Raw genomic sequence first — 22974 nt, forward strand, 5'->3', positions numbered from 1 at the left:
ACCACCACCACACACTTCCATGTCCAAAGGCTAAATTGCATCTTTAAGGTACCACCTTGAGGAGCGAGTCCTGCAGATGCGTGTGGGGAGGGCAGGACGCTAAAGCCATCGGCAAACCAGGCCTGGCTTTGCTTTTGCAGCGCGTGATGGAGAAGGGAGCTGGGCAGAGCCTCGTGCTCCCTGCGCGTCCCACCCGGCCCGAGGACCAGAGCAAGTCGGCATGCAGCCCTGGTGCGGATGGGTTGGTACATCCGTGCCCAGTCCCAAAGCCTTTGGGTCCCTCCCATTTTGGGTGTGCTTCTAGAAGTCAGACCTGAGCCCTCAGCGTACATTAATGCTTTTCTCACCCACCACATGCAAAGCCATGCGGTGCGTGCTGTTCTGCACCCTACTGATAGCCAAATAGTTAGAAGATTAAAGGCACACAGAAGACGCACGGTCCTTTGGCTCAGTACGGCTGTTGCCATAGGAAAGCTCAGTGTGTCCCTCGTCTTCCCACGAAAAGCAGCATGCACAGACCCAGCGTAGGCTGGAACCGGGTGTCTCTGTCCGCCCCTAATGCCAGTGCGATGTTTCAGGTCTCCTCGGTCCTCCGGGGCTTCTTGGACTCGATGCTGGTGCGGGAGCCCTCGCAGAGAGCCACAGCCCAGGAACTGTTGAGACACCCATTTCTCAAACTGGCTGGGCCCCCTTCCTGCATCGTGCCCCTCATGAGGCAGCACAGGCATCGCTGAAGCCGGACACTTTTCGGGAGGAGGTCGGTGCAGAGTCTGGATAATGGCCGCGCAGGAATCCCGGTGGTTGTGTGGGAACCGCGGGCAGGGACAAGCAAAACCTTGCGGAGGAGAACCAGCCCCGTGGAAATAATGGGGTGTATAAGAACCCAAGGAGGTGCTCTCTGGGGCTGCGAGGGACCAGGGAGCGATCCTGGCCACCAGCTGGGTGGCCACGCTCTGCCATGGACCGTCGCTCCCCAGTGCTGTCATCTTCTTGGCCATCCAGGCAGAAGGCGTCAAACACAAACAAGGTTGGAAAGGTAATTAGTAGAAGATAGCACAACCAGAGTGAAACACCAGAATTTTATTGCAGGCTACAGCACTTCTATTTCAGAAGAACACTTTTCTGACAAAAAAAAAAAAGCACTTTTTATCTCAGTCATAGCAGCGCAATGTATTTTGCAATGAATTTGTAATTTTCTGTACAGTACATTTTGATAATTTGCAGTACTTTGTCATGTAACTGTTGTCTTAGTTGAAGTAATAAGTGTAACTTAGCAAGAATTTGAGAAGATAAAGTTTCCTACTTTTTTAACCCTTTTGAAAAACAGAAAAAAAAAAAAAACCCAACCCACCTTTAGGAAGTTAGAAGGTTTTGCAGATTTTTGCATCAGGGTGAGGAGAGCACTCATCCCACCGTCACGGCAGCCTGAAGAGCCAGCGATACCCAGTGCCCGTGGGAGCGCTGGCAGCCTGGATTAGGGCGCTCGCCCTCTCAGTGCTACCGGTGACGCAGCGGCGACCAGAGCTGCTGCTGAATGTTAGCGGTCATCAGGGTCTCCCTCCCCGTTTCTCCAGCGGTGGGAGCTCACGCATCCGGCGTACCTTTGCTCAAGGGTCATCTTGTCACGCTGTGGCGGTCCCTTCGTTTTATGCCACCGCAAGGCCAGTTTTGTTCCCACAGAAATCTCCGTTATTTCTGTCACACTCTGGAAGTGGAAAGGGACGGCAGGAGTCCGCCCGCCCGCGCAGCGGGTCTGCCCCGGAGCTCAAACAGACCGTTGTGATGCGTTACGAGATGTTTGCCATATAGAAGAAGTCGTGCTGCTGTCTAGACCTTTTTGAATGTTGATGCAACAGTTGACTACTACGGTACAATTTTGTGTTATTTGTTGGATGACTTTGCATGTTAACTGTAGGCCTAAATAGATTTGCCTTTAAAATTTTTTAGAAGTGCTTCATAATTATTTCAATGATAAATGAATTTTATTTATTACTGATTAGTTCTTTTTAATTATGTATAATACAAAAGCCATGTTTTTCAAGGGTTTGTGTTTTTTTTTCTTACTGACCTCATTTTACAATATCATTAAGAAACACAAAGCCAATTTTGTGAAAACAGTTAGTTTCTTTCTTATTATGGAATTACAAGTGAATAAATTAATTGTTATTTATTGTAGTAAATTATAACCAAACATCTAAACCTAGCAGGAGCTGTTTCTTAAAGATTTTTCTCCGGGACAAAAAGTTGCCAATAGTAAAGAAGCTCCTTCATCCCTTAAAAATTAAAGAATATTTCAAGGGAGAGAAACAATTTACAAGAAAAAAAAAAAGATATGAATACAAACTCGAACATTGAATAAATGTTCTTACATCTGCGTGTCTTACTCCCCGCTGCTCTCTTCTTAATCCTGTTTGCACATTTTAGAAAGACGCTAAAGAAAATGTGTTTGGCTCTCGCCACCCCACCGCAAACACGCTCCCGGTACCCACCCGCAGAAACCTGGCAGAGCACGCAGCCCCCACGGCGTTCTAAGGTCTTTCTGTTTTGTAGTCTTGACAACTCAGGAAAAAAAAGGCTGCACCGGCAATGACATACAGGTGGAACTTTAACAGTAACCACAAAATTAAAACTTTTTTTAACCATCTTTGAATAAAAAAAGGGGTTGGGCTTGGTGGGGGGTTTTTCTTCAATAGTCAGCACATTTTAGGCTGTACAAGTGAAGAATTTTCTGCAACTTTCTTATCATTAGATACTTTAAACAGTATTCATCAAGTTTACTGAAAGTTTTGTCGATTTCAAAGGTTTTTTTTGTGAACGCCAACTACTGGTGAGACAAATGCACATGCAAGTTAAATAAATTAATTAATAAATGCTTTAATTTTCAGTGTGTTTTTTTCCCCATGCCTATTTTCTAAATTTGACTCAGGCACACAGTACTGGACTAAACAAGAAACAAGAAAAAAAGCGATTCCTTGTATATATGTGTGATATATATATATATATATGGAGATATACACACACACGCGCGCACGCATATATATATGTATATACACATAAAATTATATATATAGTGATTTTAAAACGTTGGTGCCTGAGTCTGTGTTGAAAGGCAGCAGCTTGGTCCTGCTCCCTTGGTGCTCGTCAGAGCCACGTCCCAACCCCTGGGTGAGGAGTTGCTGGGAAACCCCAGCCGCGGTGATGGTGCCAGGGCTGAGCTCCAGTACCGTGAGGGCTTGGGGTTACGCCAGCCACTGGGTCCCAAATAAAACCTGAGCCTACTCACCAACCACAGGAAGCAGTCATGGCTGTATGGGCGCACGAAAATAGGCTTGGTTTGTACTTTTTGATTGTATTTAGTAGTTTAAGCTATTTGAAGAGTGAAAAGCTGCTGTCCAGCTATAATTTTCCAAATTAAGAAGGTAGGAGTAAGACCTCAAAAAAAGAACATCTCAGCATCAATACATTTTTCTCCTGGTTGATGGCACAGTCACTGCATGAACACCTATGATAAACTACGGGCCATGCTTGAGATTCTGACTGTGCCTCTACCCAAAATGAAGATGATGATTAAAAAAAAAAAAAAAAAGACTTAACTGTTGTCCCAAGCACATCAGACTTAACAAACAAGGACCAACAGGTTGGAAGAGGCAAAAGAGCCCCCACATGACTGAAGAAGGAAAAAAAAAACAAACACATCTTTAATTTGCCATAAGGAAGAAAGTGCAAAGGCTTAGGGGTGTGGCAAAACCAGGCAGCCTATGAGCTAAATACCCTAAACACCTCACCAAAAAAAACCCCCAAAGTGAGGGCAAAAAAAATGGGAGGAGATCATTCAAATCCATATTATCAACCTTTGCAAAACCCTTGACATGGGGGACTGACTTGGTTTCTCCCTGGAAGCTTCCTACCCGTGAAGAGGCCTGATCAGGCCCAGAGCACCCATTTGTTATGTACCAGCTTCCTCTCTTTTCCTTGCACAAAAAGAAATTTTCTCACAACAGAAATCACCAGTGTGATTTGTCAGGCTGCACCAAATGATGTAGTTAGAGAAATTAAATACTCATTTCAACCCCAGATACCGTGACTCGGCCATTCCAAGAGCGCCCCCCCAACTGCACACCCGCACACACGCACTCACACGCACACAAACTTACGTTAGAAAAAAATACACACCTTCTCTACACACAGGGGAAAAAAAAACCCCAAAAAAACCCTTTCATGGCTCAACACAAGTTGGCACTTGAAAGAAACACCCAGACATCCCGTTGTGGTCATATAGTACAGGAAATTTTAAGTGGTTAGTGCACCCATACAGCTCCATTTATGAAGTACTCCAGAAAGCCCCTAGCTGTTGAAACATCTCCACCTTCCTTTCCCTGTCCCCCCCCAAATAATCCCTTGTTTTATTTCCCCTTACCTCCTTTCCATTTTTGGCTCATAACCATTCAGCTCTCATGTCTATTGAAATCATTCTGCCCAGGCTTCCCAGTAGCATCATCAGTCAGCTTACAAGTCTATAATATTACTTGCTCTCTTAAGCAGCCTCAAGTCTTAGAAATGAGGCATTTTATTGCTTTTGGTTGCTGACATCAGTAAATGCTTCAAAATGCATTAGCCATCACTCAGAACAAAAACAGCTTAGCTTTGGCTGTTTCATCCGTAGAACTTCAAATAAAGCCAGAGCCAGGCAAAAAAGCAGGGAATAACCCCGGGCTGTTACCTTGGGCTACACGGTTCACTGAGCCATGTTCATCACCCTCCCTGCAAATTTGTTCCCTGGGTAACCTCCACAGGATCTTCCCAGGTTTCATCTCCTGCACCTCAATGGCTCTCGAGCCCTTATCCTGGTCCCTGCGGTGCCTGCAATGCAGAAGCCGTTTCCTCCATCACTGTCACCTTGTGGGCTGCGCAGTCTCGCCCTTGTTGGGCCTCTCAGCAAAAAAATACACTCTTTAGTTTTAGGTTTTTAGATACCAGATGTTGGGAGCATCCATTCACCCAGAAGACGTCTTCATCTGCTGCACCGGCTGAGGCTGAGCTCCGCATATGGCCAGTTACTCCAATGTGTTTATTCCTGCCTGTCACTAAGGAATGATGGCTTTTTCCGAGGTCACCAGTTCTAAAAGTATGCAGAAATACTCATAATTGTAGTAGCAGAGGCCAGGTCATTTACTGGCTACGTAACTCCCCTCCTCAGCAATACATCAATAATTTATAATTAAAGTTCTAAACGTAAGTGCTTTGTAAGTCATTACCAGCTGCTTTAGTAAGTGCTTGTGCTTAATTACTACAGGTCCTTACAGAGCTCAGTAGGTTGATAAGTTTCTTGTATTTATCCACCTTCTACTAGTGTGTTCATAAACATCTATAAAGCAAAGTGTTCAGGTTTGCAGCTAGCCCATGATAAGCTGTCGATGAATGAAAGCTGAATATAAAATGAAATCACACTAAAAGTGCTGCCATCCTCAAGATGCTGCTGTAGTTTGATGGGCAAGAGGGAAATCAGATGGCTTTTTTATCCTCTCTCATAAATAATTTTTCAAAAACAGACTTGGAAAGCTTAAATCAATGGGAAATTCAGATCAAATTCAGTAAATAATCGTTAGCAAAAGGGTGAAAAGAATTAAAAGATTCAAAAGGTTGTCTTTCAACATCTTAAATAACTTTTTCTTTAAACAAGATACATCAGTCTGGGGCACAATGCAAACTGTCACTGAGCTAAAATTAGTGTTTCTGTATCCTTTCTTCCCATAAAAAGAGAGAAAAACCATTTCAGTCCAACAAGAAATTATTTTCTATCTTAATTCAGAAAGCCAAGAAATTAATTACTGTATTCATGCAACCCTGTTCCTGATAGCTCACAGACACGTTCAACCTGAAGGCGATGCTGAGCGCTAGCTAAGGGAAACCTCTATCACCCGACATGAAAAGCGGAAGGTATAGGGGCACAGGCTTGCCAAGAGCTGCGTCAGCTTTTGGGGGGGGGGGTTGTCCTCTCGTCAGATGGCCGTTGCCACCACTTCGATGCATTGGCCAATGCTGAAGCAGTGGGATCACTCAAGGACAGTTTCCTACGAGCAGTGAAGACAATGTTCTCCTTGCACTCATCTGCTATGACTGCCCTTATGGGGTCACCGCAGGTTGAATTAAAATTAGTTTGCAAAGTCAACCATAAGTTAGCATTTTTTTTTTCCCCATCTCAAATACATGTAGATGTTTGAGAGAGTCTCCCTGTTACACCAGGTGGGTCTTGCTCGCCTTCTGAAAAGGAGGAAGCAACAACATGACCTAAAGGGGCTAAAACCCACCAGCAGCTTTACTTGAACAAGACACAACAAACTCCAGCCGCTCCAAAAAAACCAGCCTGGAGATCCGTTCAGTCAGCGGCTCCATCCACCAGCCACCGCCTCTCCTAATTGTACCACTACAGCAGCTAAGCCAAGCCCCAGGTTTTGTTGCCTTCAAACAGTTCCATGTAAACCCTGAACAGCAGCTTCCAAGGGAGGCTAAGAAAGCTTAAATGTAGCCCGTCAAATGCTGCAGGGGTGCAGAGCGGTGGGCTTCCCATCTCCTGCTCCCGTTTTGAGAATTATCTGCCAACCCCTTACCAGCTATGGATGATCCTTCCTGCCTCTAAACCCACTCCGCAAAGTATGATTTCTGCAGAATATAAGAAACTATAGTGCAAATGGGATTGCCACTGATGGCTTGTGTGAGGAGCTGTCACGTGAAGCAAAAGCGGGAGGCCAAGAGGAAGGAGCATGAAGACTTTGCTCGGTTGCAGATTTTGGAATACTCTGCAGCTACCCTGCCCCTGCCATCAGCTATGCGTTGGCCTCGGTGCAAAGCTGGATGCACTCATGGGTCATGGAAAGTAGCTGAGACATGCAAGTCCACTACTGGTATGGTCATCCCTACTTCATTGGGTTAAAAAATTTTTTTGGGGGGGGGGAAATCAGAAATCAAAACCACGTATAAAAATGTTGCGATGCGCATCTCCTTGTCTCTGGAAAGCTCCTACTAAAGGCAAGTGGAAGGGAAGTAGCTTTTTTTTTTTGTGTCACTCATTTAAAATTTTGATATCCAAATGGATATGCAATGAACTCAAGTTTCGCAAGAAAGAAAAAAAGAAAAAAAAAAAAGGAGGGATAGGTGCTGATGAATGTGAAAAGAGGGAGGGGAAAAAAAAGCCCTACTGGGTTGTCCTAGAGAAACACATGGCAAAGAGGAAAAAGACGATTCTCTGCCTTCTTTCCAGGCACAAAATCCTTCTCTTGCCTCATTTTTCATAGACAACGTCCCAACTCTTTTATATGTCTAATTATACTCAACTGAACCAGCAGAAATTGCTCCTACTGACACCAAAGACCTGCAGCTCATCGGGAAGAAACCAGCCGGGCGGGGACCAGCCTCTTACTGACTGGGATGTCTCCAGTTTGGTGCAATTTCCATTCCATCCTGTCACCGTGTCTTGCCCCACCACTGCTCAGCTGCACAACCGTGCCATGCCGACGGCTTGGTCCTGCAGCCACCTTGCTGAAACGTGCCGTGAAGAAGACAAATGACAACAGAGGGGCTCCTCTGATATCAGTAGTTCAGCTGTTTGCTTCCTTTTTTATTTTATTTTTTGGATGTCAAATACAGGAGCAGATGCTCCAGGCTGATGGGAGCTGGCTGGGAGAGCCTTTCGGCTGGAGGGCAGGCAAGAGCCAGGCAGGACAAAGCCGATAACTATGGCCCCTCTCTATTAAGGAGGAACCTTTAATCCTTTTATTCACCCTCCTGCTACCTATGGCTTTTTCTGGCTGTCTCTAAAAGAACCTTTTTTTTTTTTTTTTTAAAATAATAATCAGCAGTGCGGTGGCACTTGGTCAGCCTAAAGCCTGCCCAGGACACTTTCGCTGGAGTTTTAAAAGAAAAGGGCAAAGCCATAAGCATCATTAGTGCCATAATTTTGCTTCTTACATCCAAATGAGAAAACAAAAAGGCAAACTTAACATAGAAATGAGACCAGGACGATGAGACAGGACTAAAGGAAGGCTCTTGCTGCATCCACCTTGGTTTTCACCTTTGACAAGAACAACTCATCAATTTTGGAGAAGGCTGCAGCATTAAAAAGCTGTTAAGTTTTTCCTCTTCCACTTCCCAACACTGAAATTCCTATTTTTCTTGGCCTATTATTCCGTTTTAAACTGAAGGGGGACAGTTTGTGCGAGTCCCTGTTTGGATCAAATCAGTTCAAGAAGAGCAAACTGTCTTGTTGTGGTAACACCGGAGCCAAGGGAAGTCCAAGGTTTCAGTGGGAACCAGACAGGACCAGAGTGAAACGTGCCATTCCCCACAAAACACATAAGAAATAGCCGAGAGATTAAAAAAAAATTAGAAATAGCCAACAAATCACAGAACACTGAGCCACCATCACGTCTTCGCCAAACCATCTGCACCAAAATTCCGCTAGAATAAATCCTACATTTAACATCCATTCAGACTGTGTATTTGTGCACCAATTCCACTAGATATCATACAGTTAGTAAAAAGCATTTTATCATTTCAAAATAAGGCGGCAAATCATGTATTATATATGTACATGTTTTAATTAATTTTAAAAATGGTCTACATTTAAGGACAGATTTCAAGGGTTTCATTTTTTTTCCTGTTACATTAGATTACACCTGAAGAATCTGCATAGTAACTTTACCATTTCTGTTTTCTTTTTTTGTTTTGTTTCATTGTGAAAATACCAGTTGCAGGTAGCAATGTAACATCTCAACAACAATCACAATACGTGCAGGATGTCCAGCCAGAAGCATTTCTCAGTTGACTTGCAGTAGCATGGCACTTTATAATTGGTGTATCAGTACTCTATTATTTTATTTTTTTTTTTAAAGTTTAGTTCAGATGTGGCTCAAGAAGCAAAAACAAACTTTCCTCGCTCAGCCTCGAGTGCGGGGTCAGCTCCTCAGCTGGCTGCGATCTGCTGTGCTGGAGTTACTCCAGTTTATACCAGCTTGAGGTTCTGGCCCTTATTTTAGTTTTTCAAAACACACCTGTCTTGCCTTCATGCTTTCCTTAACATGAGTGCAAACTCCAGGGATGTGGCCCGAGTCCCTTCTGCAGAGGACCTTTAGTGAAGTCTGTGCAATGGCTCTGTCCCCCAGCCCCGCTCCCTGCACAGCCGTGAATGGAGAGGACCGAACGCAGCCAAGAGCGGCATGCTGGGGACCTAAGAGTCCCAGGGTGGGGGGGGGGAAGGAAAATAATTTAAATAACAAGCTAATTTTGCCCCCAGTGTTAAACTTTGATAAGTGAAGCATTTCTGTTTCCAGATGACGGGCCCAGCGGCTTAGGAAGGTATTCATACCACCTACTGCCCCAGCCTCCTACAACCGGCTGCTCCGAGGCTCTTGCAGAGACAGCAATGTCTCTGCACTGCCTGCATCAAAGCCCAACCTCAACGTGTGTATCCCCACAAAATACCCACGATCAGGTGGTGTGAATACCGTCTTTTGCCCCCCCTCCGCCCCTTAACCTTTCCTCGCCCTTAGAAAAAAGTGCTTTTGCTTTTTCTACCTGATAAATATTTGGGCTGCTCGATCCCGTCCCCTATCCCATATGTTTGTACTGAGATCTGTCGCGAGGAATTTGCACTTGGTTGGCTGTCAGCTTGTGGTGGATATGGTAAACGCAGAGGGTTATCACGATAACCAACCCCAGTATCAGGCCCAAAATCAGAGGCAGGGTTTCTTCTAACTGCTCCCTCTGGTCCACCGGGCACTTGTGTTCTGCAGAAGAAGAAAGAAAAGGAAAGAGAGAAAAAGAGAAGTGAATGCGACGTTGCAAATCTGAACTCCTGCTGCAGCAGCGAACCGACCTCCCCGGAGTCACGGCTCAGCGTTGGGGGTCCCTGCGCAGCAAAAATAGCGGCAGCAGCAAGGAGAGACAGCAACTGTCATCAGAGTCCCAGGGAGAAAATCAATTGCTTTGGAGGAAAGTGAAATCACAGTCACAACGCAGCGTTTGGAGGGAGAGGTATCTTCTGTCAAACCAGCCGAGGCGGTGGGAGAAGAACGCTTTCATGCCCGTCAGCTCCTCTTCAGGCCTCTCTGCCACACCAGTACAGCAATGGCCTTGTTGGGAATGGGACGGCACACGTACAAAATGACATCACGAGCCCTCAACGTCAGGAAGTTTTTAATCCTGCATCAGCCTCACCCTGCTCATCGTTAAAAGGTTTTTCCCCTTTACCTGCAAGTTGCCAGAGATCCGAGAGCACCTCTCCCCCCTCTCTGGCAGCTCCCCGAGGGGGGTTCACCAGCGCTGGCAGAGCACACGCGTGTGCTTGCGGTCAAAGAGCATCCTGGCACCCCGCAGGCTTTGTCAAATACGGCAAAGGACGAGCAGAAGCAACACGAGCCTCCCCAGGGTTTTACTCCCTGGCCTACGAGTCCCGGTCATAGTCTGATAACCCCCTAGAAAATAATAATAACCACCACAGCTACGATGGGAAAACACTTTTCTATCATCTCGCTCGCAAAGGCGCGGCTGCCAAGGTCAGGATCCACGTTACGCTGGCAATCCCGGCTCAGCTCCCTTACGCTTCCCGAGTCTACCACAGGCCTGACTGACAGGATCACGGTTTGGGTTTTCCCCCCACAGGACTGTCGCTTATCCGTGCTGACGGACAGGCAGAGCCGATGCTGCCGAGATGGGGCTGCCAGACCAAAAAGAGGAAAAATAAAATAATAAAAGGTTATGGAGTACAGGAGGGACAGTACTCTGGCCCCTGGATCATCATCTTCACAGTACTAGAATTGTGCTGAAAACAATCAAAACAGCAATTACTTAAAAAAAAAAAAAAAGTAAACAAAAAAGCTGTATGTCAGATGAGCAAATACAAAGGGCACCACTAATTTCTCCCATAGCTGAAGACCGTCCAGATGGGTTCCCCAGGCAGCTGACTGCAAGATGCAGAGATCTGCTATAACCACGAACGGCACACGCTCTGCAAATCAAAGGGCATGTGGCAAAGCACAGGAAAAACCCAGAGACCCCCCAGGCCCAGGCAGGAGGTGACAGCAGGGACGTATCTCCAGCAGTGCCGGCACCTCCGGGAGCTCCGTCGCCTCCCAGCACGGAGCCCTCCTCCCAGCACCAGGCTCGCAGCGATGCCATCAGGAAACATTTTGAGCTGTAAATGAAGTGAAAAAAAAAGCAAAAAAGTGAGATGTAGTCTAACAAAAAAGACAAAAAAAAGAAAAAAAAAGAAAAAAAAAAGAAAAAAAAGAAGTCCTTTTCGGTTCCATTTGCTCACTGTTTCACCAGAGCAGTGATTAATCACCAGGACTGTGTTACAGGCGATTCAGCAATTGCTGCAATGCAGGGGTTTTGTTTGTTTGTATTAAGGAGAAAGAGAAAAAAAAAATTCTGAGTATTATTTAGCTCCCAAAATTGGGTTTCTAGAGCTTTATGGAATTCTTCCCAGTTTAGGATGCTAAGGCCTGACCAGACTCGCGGCGCCAAGGCAGAGACGCAGCGGCAGGTTGGCATCTCCAGACCTGACTGCGGGAAAAGCCGCGCACGGGGCAGTGCCGTGGGGCCAGGGATGCTCCGACCCCGCTCGCCCACGTGCCGGCACAAAGCAGCACCGCTCCTACGGGAAGGATCCGTGCCAGAGGAGCTCCCGTGCGCTCACCACGCGGCTGCGGCGCCCGACAGGCTGGGGCGTGCTGGTGTGTCGATTAGCAGTGGTTTAGTCCAGCCGCTGCACTCTCCTCCCGCAAGCACTGATGTTTGCTTTGAAAGCGGTTTAGCTCAAGCCCTACAGAAAACTGCAACAGTTCTGCTGTAAACCTGACTGAGGGCATTCGCCTCTGCTCAAACGCGGCAGGTTTGCGCACGCGCCTTTCCTTAAACGAGAAGGATGTTGCGTTTGCAGGAGAACGGGGTGAAGTCAAGGGTCTGCAGCCAGCGAAGAGGGCAAAACTAAAAGAACCAGTGCTGCCATGCAGAGGACTCACCCAGCTCTAACACGCTTGCAATATTTGAATTCCCATCTTTTGCCAAAGCAAACCTGCTGCCGAGCACAAAACGTGCCAGGGGACGCGGCCAAAGCTCCGGTGCCCACAGAAAGCCGCGGCTGTATTTAAGTTTCTGACTCACAACTCAAAAAGGTGTCAATTCTTGCAAGCAGCCAAGAAAGATAGTTCTTTATCCTGACACTTTTTAAAGAGGATTAAAAGGGAAAAAAAATCAGCCCACAGGAAAGGAAAAAAAAAAAAGAAAAAAGGCAAAGCAGAGCTCGCAGTGTCCAGCAGCAGAGCCACAAACCACGCTGCTCCCCCCGCTGCACTCCCCGGGCAGAAAGGCAGCCTGGCAGAGCAGCCACCCCCTGCCTTACCAACACCTTCTCCTCGCCAGACACGTCCATTTTTATCCTTTTGGAGCAGATCGCCAAAGTCTGGGCTCTTGGGCGAGCGTAGGGGGAAGGGGAAGGGCGCTGTGGGGGACCCGGCACGCAGAGACAGGCAAGTGCTGAGCATGAACGCGTTTGCGGCGGAACTAAGGCTCTCCAGATGCTGACTGCCAGGAGGATGAATTTTGTATTTCAACATTAATATAATGTTAAAACACATCGGTTTATAACAAAAATATTTTCCCATTTATAACAATGTACTTTAACATTTATACAGCATTTTTCAGCCCAAGAGTTCAAAGCATTGCGTAGGCACTGAGGTCCACAGCACCGCGGGGACGTAGGTAACGGGTATCGTTCCTGGTCCACTGGCAAAGGAAGGTGCCAAGGGGGAGCAGGAGGGGAGAAGGCTTTGCATAAAGTCCACGACAGACACAAATTCAGACACTCAACCCCATCAAGCACAGAGCGGGCAGGTGGGCTGGTTGCTGTATGACACGCCATCGTGTTGGGAACTGCCAGCTATTTTAAATCAACGGCTTCTGCAGGAAAAGAGCACCTTCCATCAAATTTTCTGGAGTATTTTGTCTCGGGTCACAGGAATCTCAGCATTTGCCCAAATCACTGGGTTTTACCCTCAGTGCAGGAAAGCAAAAAAAGTCCCTGACAAATTTTAACTCTGCGAAAAGTTCAGGTGACGCTGGGAGTTTTGCTGCATCCCGGACCCGGCGGGGTCACCCCTCTGCCGGAGAGGTGCCACCCCGCAGCCCCAGTCCTGGCCCCGTCGACCAAAGCCTGCGGGCGGATACAAAGGAGGCATTTAGGTACGTTCCTCATTGTTCTTTTGTGCTTTTCCTCGACACCGCGCAACACCCAGGCTCACGTACCGCCACGGTTTCTATGGTGAGTGCTCGTCCAATTTCAGTATTAGGCTACGAAAGCACCCGACAGGCCCATTTTCTTGTTTCAGCATCCTTCTGCAGAACAAATAGCAGCAAGGCAAAAAAAAAAAAAAAAAAAATCAGCGGTTTCCCGCAGTCACGATGGCAAGCCTGAGGAACGGTGCAGGGGCTGTTCAAAGGGACGGAAAAGCAGCCCGGTTGCGTCTGGCATGATAGGATGGATTTTATGAGATTTTGAGATGGGCGTTTGTAAGTGATGAGCTTAAAAAAAGAAAGGAAAAATTGAAGACTCAATGCTTTTTTAAATGTGGCCACACAGCTTGCAAAGAAGAGCCACTTGGTGCCAAGGACCCTTGAGAAGATGTGGCCCTTGTCTGGGGTGGCCCAGAGGGAGACAAGACCTCTCAGGATCCTGGTCCTTAATTCTCAGCCTTTGTATCCCTTTTAGTATTTCCCATTATTTGGATTAAAATCAAAAGAGCTGACAATTTCTGTGGTGCTCTTTCACCAATTTAAATGTTCTCCTTGCACCCTCTTGATTGAACTCTCTTTTTGCTGATCTTTTTTTTTAATTGTACACACATTTTCCCTATTAAAAAAAATAAATTTCCCAAGCTCTGAATGAAAAAAAAATGTTCCACTGCTTCTGTATTGAAAGAGGTAAATATATGTATTTATGTATATTTTTTTATATATATATGTATTTGTAAGGGTTGGAAGCAGTGTCTTAAAAAAAGAAAAAAAGATATTCTAGCATATGAGTTTAAGCACTCAAAAAAATAAAAGCAATCCAATCACTCCCTACAAGCTTTTAGATCTGCCCCCGACAGGACAGTGTCAGGACTCACGACAAAACCTTTCCTGTCATTTCTTTGTGGCCCTAACCCTCCTGCGTCTCGGCGATTCTTCTGCTCTAGCAGTTCTCCTTCTCTATTTTAAAATATTTTAAAATGTTCTGTAGCTTGTTCATAATTAATAGGAATTTTACCTAATGGGAAATTAATGAGCCAAAAAGGAGAAGGGTAATTACCGTAATTTAAGATTGGCAGTGATTCTCAGACCCCACAAAGGATCACGTTTTGCCACGCATGTGCCGAGGACACGCTGGTCTGTGGGGCTGGTGGGGACGTGCCGCTGGGCGAAGCGGCAGAGCCCCGTGTGAAGCGTCACCGATCCATGACCTTGCGGGCATTTCTGACCATCCTTTCCAGGTGCTCTTTGCTATTTAATGTCCAGTGGAATCCAACAAAAAGAAGTGTCATTAAATCATGAAAGGAACAACAAAAAACCAGAAAGCTTGACAAAGAAACCGTGCTTTCCACAGAAGGACAAGTTCCACACATGCGTTTAAAGATTGCTAAACCAACTGGGGTCTCCTCATGTCCTGGAGAAAAAAAAAATAAATATCCAAACTACAACAACAAAGGGGGGGAGGGGGGAAAAGTACTGCCTGATATGAAGGAGCGTATCATGAAAAAGGCAGGCAGATCCCTTTGGCAACGAACGCCGAGTTTGGTTGTTTTAACTGTGAGCTCTCGGACTGGACGAGTTTGGGACGACAGAGACACAGCAGCTAAAACTGAGGCCAGACTTGCATATTTTAATTACGCTTTTCTCAGCCTCCAAGGTCTGCCCAGCCAAACCCTGAGTGCAGGAAGCCTGGATCCATAGGAGGGAGAGGATAAAGACGCGCCAACAAAAAATGATAGGAACCTAGTAAATTCTACCTTTTTCTCCCTGTAACCAATGCAAAATTTGGTACTACTATGATAGAAAGAAAGAAAAAAAAAAAAAAAAAGATTTATTTGTGTCAACAGTAGGATAAAACCTACTCTGTGCTACACTGGCCTTGCCAGGAGTAATTCAGCCCCGCAGAGCTCTGCCAGAGCCAGCGTACATAATAGCATGTATTTACTACATCAGTTAGAGGAATGTGAGTCATGAGCGTAAGTGCTCGGCTCTGTAGTCAGTGCCGGTTTTTTATTGTGTTCTAAAATATTTCCCACATGCAAAATAATAAAGCCCCACATTGTTAATGCTAGGCTTGAAAATAACACCACCATTTTCTAGCTCATTATTAAAAGATTTGGCTATTACAAATATTATTTGCACCTTGTTACAATAACGGAGTTAACCAATTTGCTAAGATGGCACTATAAAAAGGCACTAGTCTTGAAGCCCTAATTCAGGTGAGCATGTTTTACACTCCCTCATTCAACCTGACGGAAAAGGCAGAGGGAAGTCACGGAGGAGGAGGAGCACCACGGGTTCCTCAGGATACAGGCAGGCAAAATCTGCAGGGATCCTGCCCCGTGGCAGTATTGCTGCTGACTTCGGTACAACCCTTTGATAGGAACAGCATGTGTCAACGCACATTTTCTTTTATCCACAATTAACGTTAAAGCAACCTAAGGGGAGGAACAGCAGCCCGTGTGTTTGGCGCTCGAGGCGCCTCCCCGAAGTCCCTGTTACGCTTCCCTCACCTTTGCAATGAACATTAATCAACCCCAAGCCAGCAATGTGCGTTGCAAGGATTTCCTGCCACCACAGCCCCAAGCTCTCCTCAGCGTGCAGCGGCCCCACAAAGCCCCTGGAGCTGGACTGAAGCACCCGCTGTGCCGCAGAGGAGACGCCTGAACGTGGCGGGGGTCCCCAGGGACCAGGCAGTTCTGGGGCTTCCTGGCAACCTAGCCAGAGGAGTCCTTACAGAAGCCACTGTACATGGAACGACAGCCCGTGTTTCGACCAAATAGCAGCTGGGTTGAATTTGTAAAGGCTTTTGGGGGACCGCAGGGAACACTGACAACCCGCTGGAGGAAGTGGAAGGTGCTCTGATAAAGGCGGGACCCAAATTCCTTCAGTACATTGTGACACCCCCAAAGGCAGTGGCAGCGTCAGCATCTTGGGGATGCAGGACATGCTGTCACCCTGCACCTTACCTTCACTGAAGACAAAATCCGCGGTGATGTCAAAGGGCTGGATGCGCACTTCCGACAGCAAAAGCTGCACAGACTTCTGGTGGTCGCTGGAGATGAGGGAGATGGTCTGCTGCGCCTGGCACTCGTAGGACTTCCCAGCCGGGGTGACCAGGGCAGAGAGCCGGTGGGAGTTGGCCGTGTGCTTCCCGGCTGGCCAAGGGGCAGAAACAGCAGAGGTCAGGTCCCGTCTCTGGTGGACCAATGTGACTTTATTAACAACGCTAATGAATTGAACACAAGGGTACACAGGCGGCGTGCAATGCAGCGGCTGCACGCTCCACTGCTCTTAAAGCAGCATTTTCTCCTGGGGTGGGACCGTGCTCTCGGCACGACACCCCCACGCAGCCTGGGCAGTTCCCTCACTGGGGTCGCCTTCTCGCGCGCAGAAATGGATGGCTGCAGCGCACGGTCCTGCCGGCACGAAGGGCAGAGCTGGCTCTGCTGCTGCCAGATACGCTCGTGTCACAGGACGTGAAGTCCATGAAGTCAGAGGAATGGTTTCTATCGATGTATACGCAGCCTTCAGCCGCGGGCTGTGCTCGTACTCCCTACATTTGGGAAACAGCAATTCCTGCGGTTACACTTGAGCTCTGAATTCAGGTGGGAAGGAGCAATGCAATTTGGCGACCTCACTACAAAGCAAAATGGGCCATAACATCTTTCCTGAAAATACAATGTGACCATTTCACCCAAGTATAGATTAGGAGAAGATATTTTCCCATCATATCAAGCTTGTTTTATAAACGAAGGCCGAATGCGGCTCAGCCAAGGTGGAACAAGGGATGCCTTCCACCTCCCGCTCTTCTGCAGCCCTTTGTTCCCCTCCGGCAGCACAGAAAGGCAATCAGCAGTTCGCATTTGTGGAGGGTGATGAGGCACGGCCACCACCGTGTTTTGGGGACGCAAACAGTAGAAACACCAGTGGGAAAAAGAGCTCCACATCCAGCGTGTCTTATGCCACAAAGTCTAATTGCACCATTCACTGGCGTTTGAAAATCTTGTGGAGGATCAACTCGCAAATGACAGTATTTCAATTTTCAGTACAAGACAACTCATTTCTGAGCAGAGATGAAATAAAAATAAAATGAAAGCCAAAAGAAAGAAAACCCAGTGAGAAAAGAGGGAGCTGTTAGGCGTGGAGGCGTGTAGGGGTATGGATATTGATGTCGATATCATCATTATCTTGGGAAACCGCTGCTTTTCCACCTATTCAACCATCATCACAACCAAGGAGATAATTAACCTTAAAAAACATCTCCTGCAGGAAAGGAGATGATTTTTTCCGGACCAGGGGGACCCTGCCCGGCTGCCCACCCCCTTGGGCTCCTGGGTCCCGCCTGGAGGGTGCGGGGCAGCGAACGGGCAGAGGTTGGGCTCTCCCGGCAACCGCGGCGATTGAAAAACAAGAAACAAGAATAAAAAGGCGGGGGGTGGGGGGGAATAATGCTGTTTAAAACTGGCACCTGATCACGGCTTTGTGGGGTGGGTTTGGGGTTTCTTTTTTCCTGCGTTAAACTGCATTTAGGCGAGTAGCCCGCGGGGTGCTCATCGCCCCGTTCCTGCCCCCCCCCCCCCAGCTCCGAGCTCGCCAGACCCCTGGGATCCGCTTAAAATCCCGTCCCCCCGGGGTGCTTACGGCTGACGGCGTCCTTGAAGTAGGTGCGCTCGGCGGTGTCATAGGTGAACTGGATCCGGCTGAGCCTCCAGAAAGCCTCGGGGCCCCGGGACGTGTTGTGTCCCTCCTGCCGAGACAGGAGCCGGTCAGGACCCCGGCAATACCGCCGCGCACCCCCCCCCCCCCCAGCTCCCGGGCGTGCGGGGGGACCCCCGTACCTTCAGGAAGAAGAGTTTGAGGGTGTACGCTTGCTCCAGCCAGGAGATCTCCAGCTCCGACTCGTTGGTGCCGCACTTGCCCTTCATCTCGGCTCCCCGCGACAGCGGAATATCGGCTTGTTCCGTGATCAGCTGGAAACGGGGAGCGGGGCTCAGAGGGCCGGCCCCGGCGCCCCCCTCGACGCCCACAGCCCTCTCAAAGCCCCGGCTGAATATTCTCGGAGGGGATAAAGGACTTTCCAAAACTACCGGCGGATTTCCTCCTCCTCCCCTCCCGCCACCACCGGTCCTGCCGTGACAACGTGCAGCGGCTCCGCGGCTGCGGCTCTGCCCACCCGAGTCCCGGCCGCCCTCCGGGCCGCGCCGCAGCTTCCCCGGACCCCCGTGTCGCGTCCCGTCCGTCCCCCCCCGGCCCCGTCCCCCCCGGCCCTGAACCCCCCACTCACATCCACGTAGTTGCTGGCCCACACGTCGTAGGGGACGATGAACTTGGCGGCGAATTCCGCCATGAGACACGTCGTCCGGTTTTCCCGCACCACGAAAATGTCCTTTTCGGGGTTAGGGGAGAGCCCGGAGAGATTTTCAACTTCTTGCTCGGCAGCCAGGCGAGCCGCGGCGTCTGCGGGCAGAGAGGCGCTGAGCGGCGGCAGCCCCCGGGGCCTTTTGCCCTGAGCCTCCGCCGGCTCACCTTAACACCCGCCCCCGAGCCCGCTGGAGTTAAGCTCCTCTGTCGCGTCCCCGTCGCGATAGAGAGGGCAGTAGAGATGGGGCAGCCGGTGGCGGTGAAGCAGGAGCGGTGCTCTAACAGCGCCGAGTCTGTGTCGGCGCCAGTGGCTGCCTCATCGCGACAGGGCTCCGTGTCGCGACTCGCCGCCGCGGTACTCACGCAAGAGGAAGAGCAGTCCCGGGAGGCGCCCTCCGGCCATCCTCCCTGCTTGGCCCCGGCGGGTCCGCGGCTGCTGCTGCTCCTCCGAAAGGGTCTGCTCCAGAGGAAAGAGAGAGAGAGAAAAAAAAAAAAAAAATTAAAAAAAAGGAGGAGAAAAAAAAAAAAAGCTGAAACACCTCCTTTCACCTCCTTTCTCAGGAGCTGCACAGGCTGCAAAAGCACACTGCTGCGGAGTGCCGGGGAGGAGGGATGGGGAAGGGGGGAGGGGGAGGGGGAGGGGAGATGCCGCCGGAGCTGATGGAGGCGCCCACGCCGAGGGACGGGGCGTACGCGGAGGCCGGGCGGGGAGGAGGGATTCCCCCCCCCTCCTCCTCCGGTGTTGGGGGTCCCCGCCGACCCCCGCGGAAGGGTTCTCGGGGATCCCCGCGGGGATGCCCGGCGGAGAGCGTGGACCTCGGAGGAGGGAACCGGGGGACCCCTGGCCAGCCGGCCCGCCCCGACGGGCCGCTGGAGCGGGGCTGAACCGTGGCGAGCGCTCCCCGCTTCCCCCCGGGCAGGAGAGGGGCCGGGAGCGGGGCCGCACCCCGGGGTGAGCCCTACAACCGGCCCGGGGCACGGCGCAGGGCCGGGTCCCCCTTACCCCGGGGTCCTGCCACCCCACCCCCCCGTCGGTGCCGCTCCAGGCGGCCGATCCCGCGGCACAACTGCTGTCCCCGGGCAGCACCGGCGCCACCGGAGGGACAAACGAACCGCTAAACCGGGACAGCGGAGGGGATGGAGGAGGGGTTATCTAGTCCAGCGCCGGCTGCTCACGGAGCATCAGTAATTTCGGTGAAGGCAAACAGCTGCTTCGTGGTTTAATTTAGAAAGAAACGTGCAGCTATTTTTGTGTGGCAAGGTCAGCAGCAAACCCGGCACCCTTTTGTAAACGGCCATCAACACACCTGAGCTCTTAAGGTATCACGGCAAACCGTAAAACATAGCGTAAGGGAAAAGATACCATCCCGTAGCAAGGGGAGCGGTCCCGACAGCACCGGGAAGGTGCATTCGGACAATAAAGGCCGCCCGTCCGTGCGGGGGGAGGTTCGGGCACACTCGGAGGTGCGACACGGGCGAGCCGTGCCGGGGCGCTGAGTTTGTCCCGGCCAGGCTCAAGGCTGTGGGGCCCGCAGGCACCGCGGCCCGGCGCTGGGCAGAGAAGGGGCTGCAAGGCGGGGGGAACAACCGCAGCCCCGGGGCGTGCAGTGCTGCGGGGGCCCGAGCCGGGCGATCCCCTTTCTTCTCTGTGCAACCGCCGCCTGCGTTTCCTTCCCTCGCAAGCCGTGGGTGTGAAATTGTCGGCAGAGGGGTCTCCGGGAGGAGCAGCGGGCGTGTTCCCAGCCCAGAGCGCCCGGGGGAGCCGCCGGTTTCCGCCGGGGTGGGGGGTGGGAGGCGCCGGTCGGTACCGCCAGCGGGAGACGGGACCGAGCTCCGCGCTCCGCCGCCTGCTCCCGGGGCAGCGCTGGCCCCGCCGGGCACCCGCGGGTTCGCCTTTCCCTTTTGCCGGTCCATGCGACATTAAGGTATTTTTCCGCCTTTCACCGGGAGTTTTTATGGTCCGCCCTCGACCCATCCGAAGAGCGCATCCGAATATTTGTAATTTAGAGAGACGCGAGTCCCAGGAGCAGCGGGGAACAGGAGCCTACTACCCAGGATATTGGTTTTGTACAAAGCCAAAGGCACAGCAGCTATTTGACGTGTGTGGCGTTACACGGATCCACTAGCAGTTCGCGTTTCTAGTTCAGGAAAAGGTGTCTGAAGGAAACGGTCCAAGGTTTTGCGAAGCAAAGTATCACAAGGTGAGTTTTGATTGTGGGATGCTGCCCTTTCTCTGCCAGGGCACACCTGCAGAGAGGGGTTTTCTTGCTGGGAAATAGTTCCTTAAAAGTAAAAGCAGATATTGAAGGAACATACTGATTTTTGTAACTATTCAGTTGAAATTCCTTTTCTGCTTGCTGTACATATTAAATACCGTATTCTGACCATTTCTTCTGTCTCCTGTTTTGTGATAGAGTCATTCCTGCCCCCCAAAATAGAGCCAGACCTGTGTCAGTTGTGAAACTAGGATTAACCTGCAGATAATAGCTTCAGGGGACTACATAAAGGGGAAAAAAAAAATCTATATGAGGCTCCGACTACAACAGACTGTATTTCTGTTGTGATTTTATTGCCTTACTGCCTCAGGTCTTTCACAGATGACCTCAGTATTTAACTAGCCTCTATTTCCTCCTCTAGCCCCCTATTCAATTTCCAGTTTTTTGAGGTTTCCAGATAGCTTCTAAGCTTCCAAATAAATATATGATCCTGAGCATCTGCCCCTGCATCCAGCCCGTGTAGGAGGGTACCACAGGGAGCTACTGGGAGAGAGCAGCTGCGTTAGAGATGGGGACAAGCCTGACCTCCAGCCCCCCGAGCCCCCCGGCACAGAACCACGCTCTCCCGACACTCGCCAGCTGCACAGCACAACAAAAAAGCCTTCAGCTCCGGCAACAGTCGCCACTTCCAGCCTACAGAGCCGTGTTTATCCCGCTCTCTGTGGCAAAAAAGGGAAAGGCCTAAGATTTCCTACCACCGAGCCCCAAAACATGGACAGAGCAAGAAAGATCTCACCTGAGGGAGCCAGTGCAGCATTGGCTGACCTGAAATCCTGTGACTAGGGCCAATTTATGGTCACAGATTGGATCACCTGGAGCCAGGCCTCCAACCTGCCCTTACCCCCAGCTGTGGAGACTGTCTGTGTATTGCCAAAGGCTGAATCCCCCCTTACAACTACCAGACAGCAGTAACTCCTGCCGGCCTCCTCGCAGGGAGCGTGCGGCGCGGGGACAGCGGTGCTGCAGTCCCGGGACCACTGCCGGTGCGTCCCTAGGAGCAGGGGGTTTCGGCCGTGCGGCTCTGGGATGTGTCTGCTGCTGGCAGCCAGTGGGCAGCGGCCTGTGGAGTCTGCAAGGGAATCGGCCCCTGAGGGGTATTTTGGGTGTCCAGCAATGCAGTTTGCACTGGAGCGGGGCAGGGGGTAAACAGACCCCCACTCGGAAACAGTCAAGTTAATGACCAACCCCCAAATTACTGGGAGTGAAAGAACAGTTGGCTGTGAGGCAAGGGTGTTATGACCCTCGCCAGCACAGCTGAATTTATCCGAAGAGATTCAGAGAGGGAGAATCTGCCACTTCCCTCCATGAAATTTCACTGAAGTGGAATCCATCACCCCGGTGGAGAATGACATTTTAAACTGCTTTAACTCAGTATCAATGTTCAAATTGATTAGTCTACTTCATCTCAATGGAAATTCTCACCTCATTACATTAGCGGCCAAACTTCAAATAATTTTTGAATCAAATACTACTTAAACACTATTTCAAAATACTTAGCTGACAAAATTCATCACTTAATTTCAAATTACTGTCTGTGCTTTATGCTAAATTGTCAATGGATGAAATACGTAACAGTTCTGGGAGCTGAGCCTGGCAGCCGAGGCTACCCAGGCTCTGCGGTTTCACAGCAGCACGTTTTCTCTCTGACTTGATAAATGTCTCGCTCCTGGCTAAGCAGCGGGCACAGACTCAAAAGGATGCTATGGATGGTATTTTCTAGCCTTCCAGAACCAGCGTATTCTCTGATGCCGGGGAATTAAGACAAGCAGGTTTGATTTTCCTCAGAGAGGGATGTGAGCTGAACCCAAGTCCTCCATTTCCAGTTATTTCTCTAACAGGTAGGGCAGTGGTTTGCAGCCAGGCTGGAAGTGAGCCTAAGAAAACTAGCAACGTTCAAAGCTTCGCCATCCAGTTCCCTCTGTATCTGGGCTGTCATTCGTGTCTCCTTACTGGCTAGAAACCACTGTGGTGGGCAACAATGTAAAATTCCAGCTCACAGCACTATCTCTGCCAGCTGTATTTTAGAAGACGTTTTTAATTAAATAAAAAA

General features: G+C 49.7%; 2 protein-coding genes across 7 annotated transcripts in view; one reads left to right on the forward strand and one right to left on the reverse strand.

Annotated features, from left to right (window-relative positions):
* The window catches only part of PAK5 (p21 (RAC1) activated kinase 5), a 91132-nt gene extending 88490 nt beyond the window's left edge, over positions 1 to 2642 (forward strand). For all 5 annotated transcript variants that reach the window (XM_075749796.1, XM_075749795.1, XM_075749794.1 and 2 more), the window contains one exon: positions 579 to 2642. In XM_075749796.1, the coding sequence (XP_075605911.1) occupies positions 579 to 734 (156 nt within the window). In that variant the 3' untranslated portion in view covers positions 735 to 2642. The remainder of the gene's footprint in view (positions 1 to 578) is intronic.
* Positions 2643 to 8575: 5933 nt separating this feature from the next.
* On the reverse strand, positions 8576 to 19415 carry LAMP5 (lysosomal associated membrane protein family member 5). 2 transcript variants are annotated; one of them, XM_075749799.1, is made up of 7 exons: positions 19198 to 19415; positions 19012 to 19105; positions 18572 to 18744; positions 18126 to 18257; positions 17929 to 18034; positions 16254 to 16442; positions 8576 to 9782 (listed from the first exon to the last, which is right to left on the reverse strand). In XM_075749799.1, the coding sequence occupies exons 2-7, from the start codon at positions 19049 to 19051 to the stop codon at positions 9604 to 9606; spliced, it is 819 nt and encodes a 272-aa protein (XP_075605914.1). In that variant the 5' UTR covers positions 19052 to 19105; positions 19198 to 19415; the 3' UTR covers positions 8576 to 9603. The 2 variants fall into 2 exon arrangements, with proteins under 2 accessions (XP_075605914.1, XP_075605913.1); XM_075749798.1 differs by having other exon boundaries at positions 19012 to 19248.
* Between the last annotated feature and the right edge of the window lie 3559 nt (positions 19416 to 22974).

The sequence above is a fragment of the Balearica regulorum genome, chromosome 3 (genome assembly GCF_011004875.1).
Source record: "Balearica regulorum gibbericeps isolate bBalReg1 chromosome 3, bBalReg1.pri, whole genome shotgun sequence".
NCBI lineage: Eukaryota > Metazoa > Chordata > Aves > Gruiformes > Gruidae > Balearica > Balearica regulorum.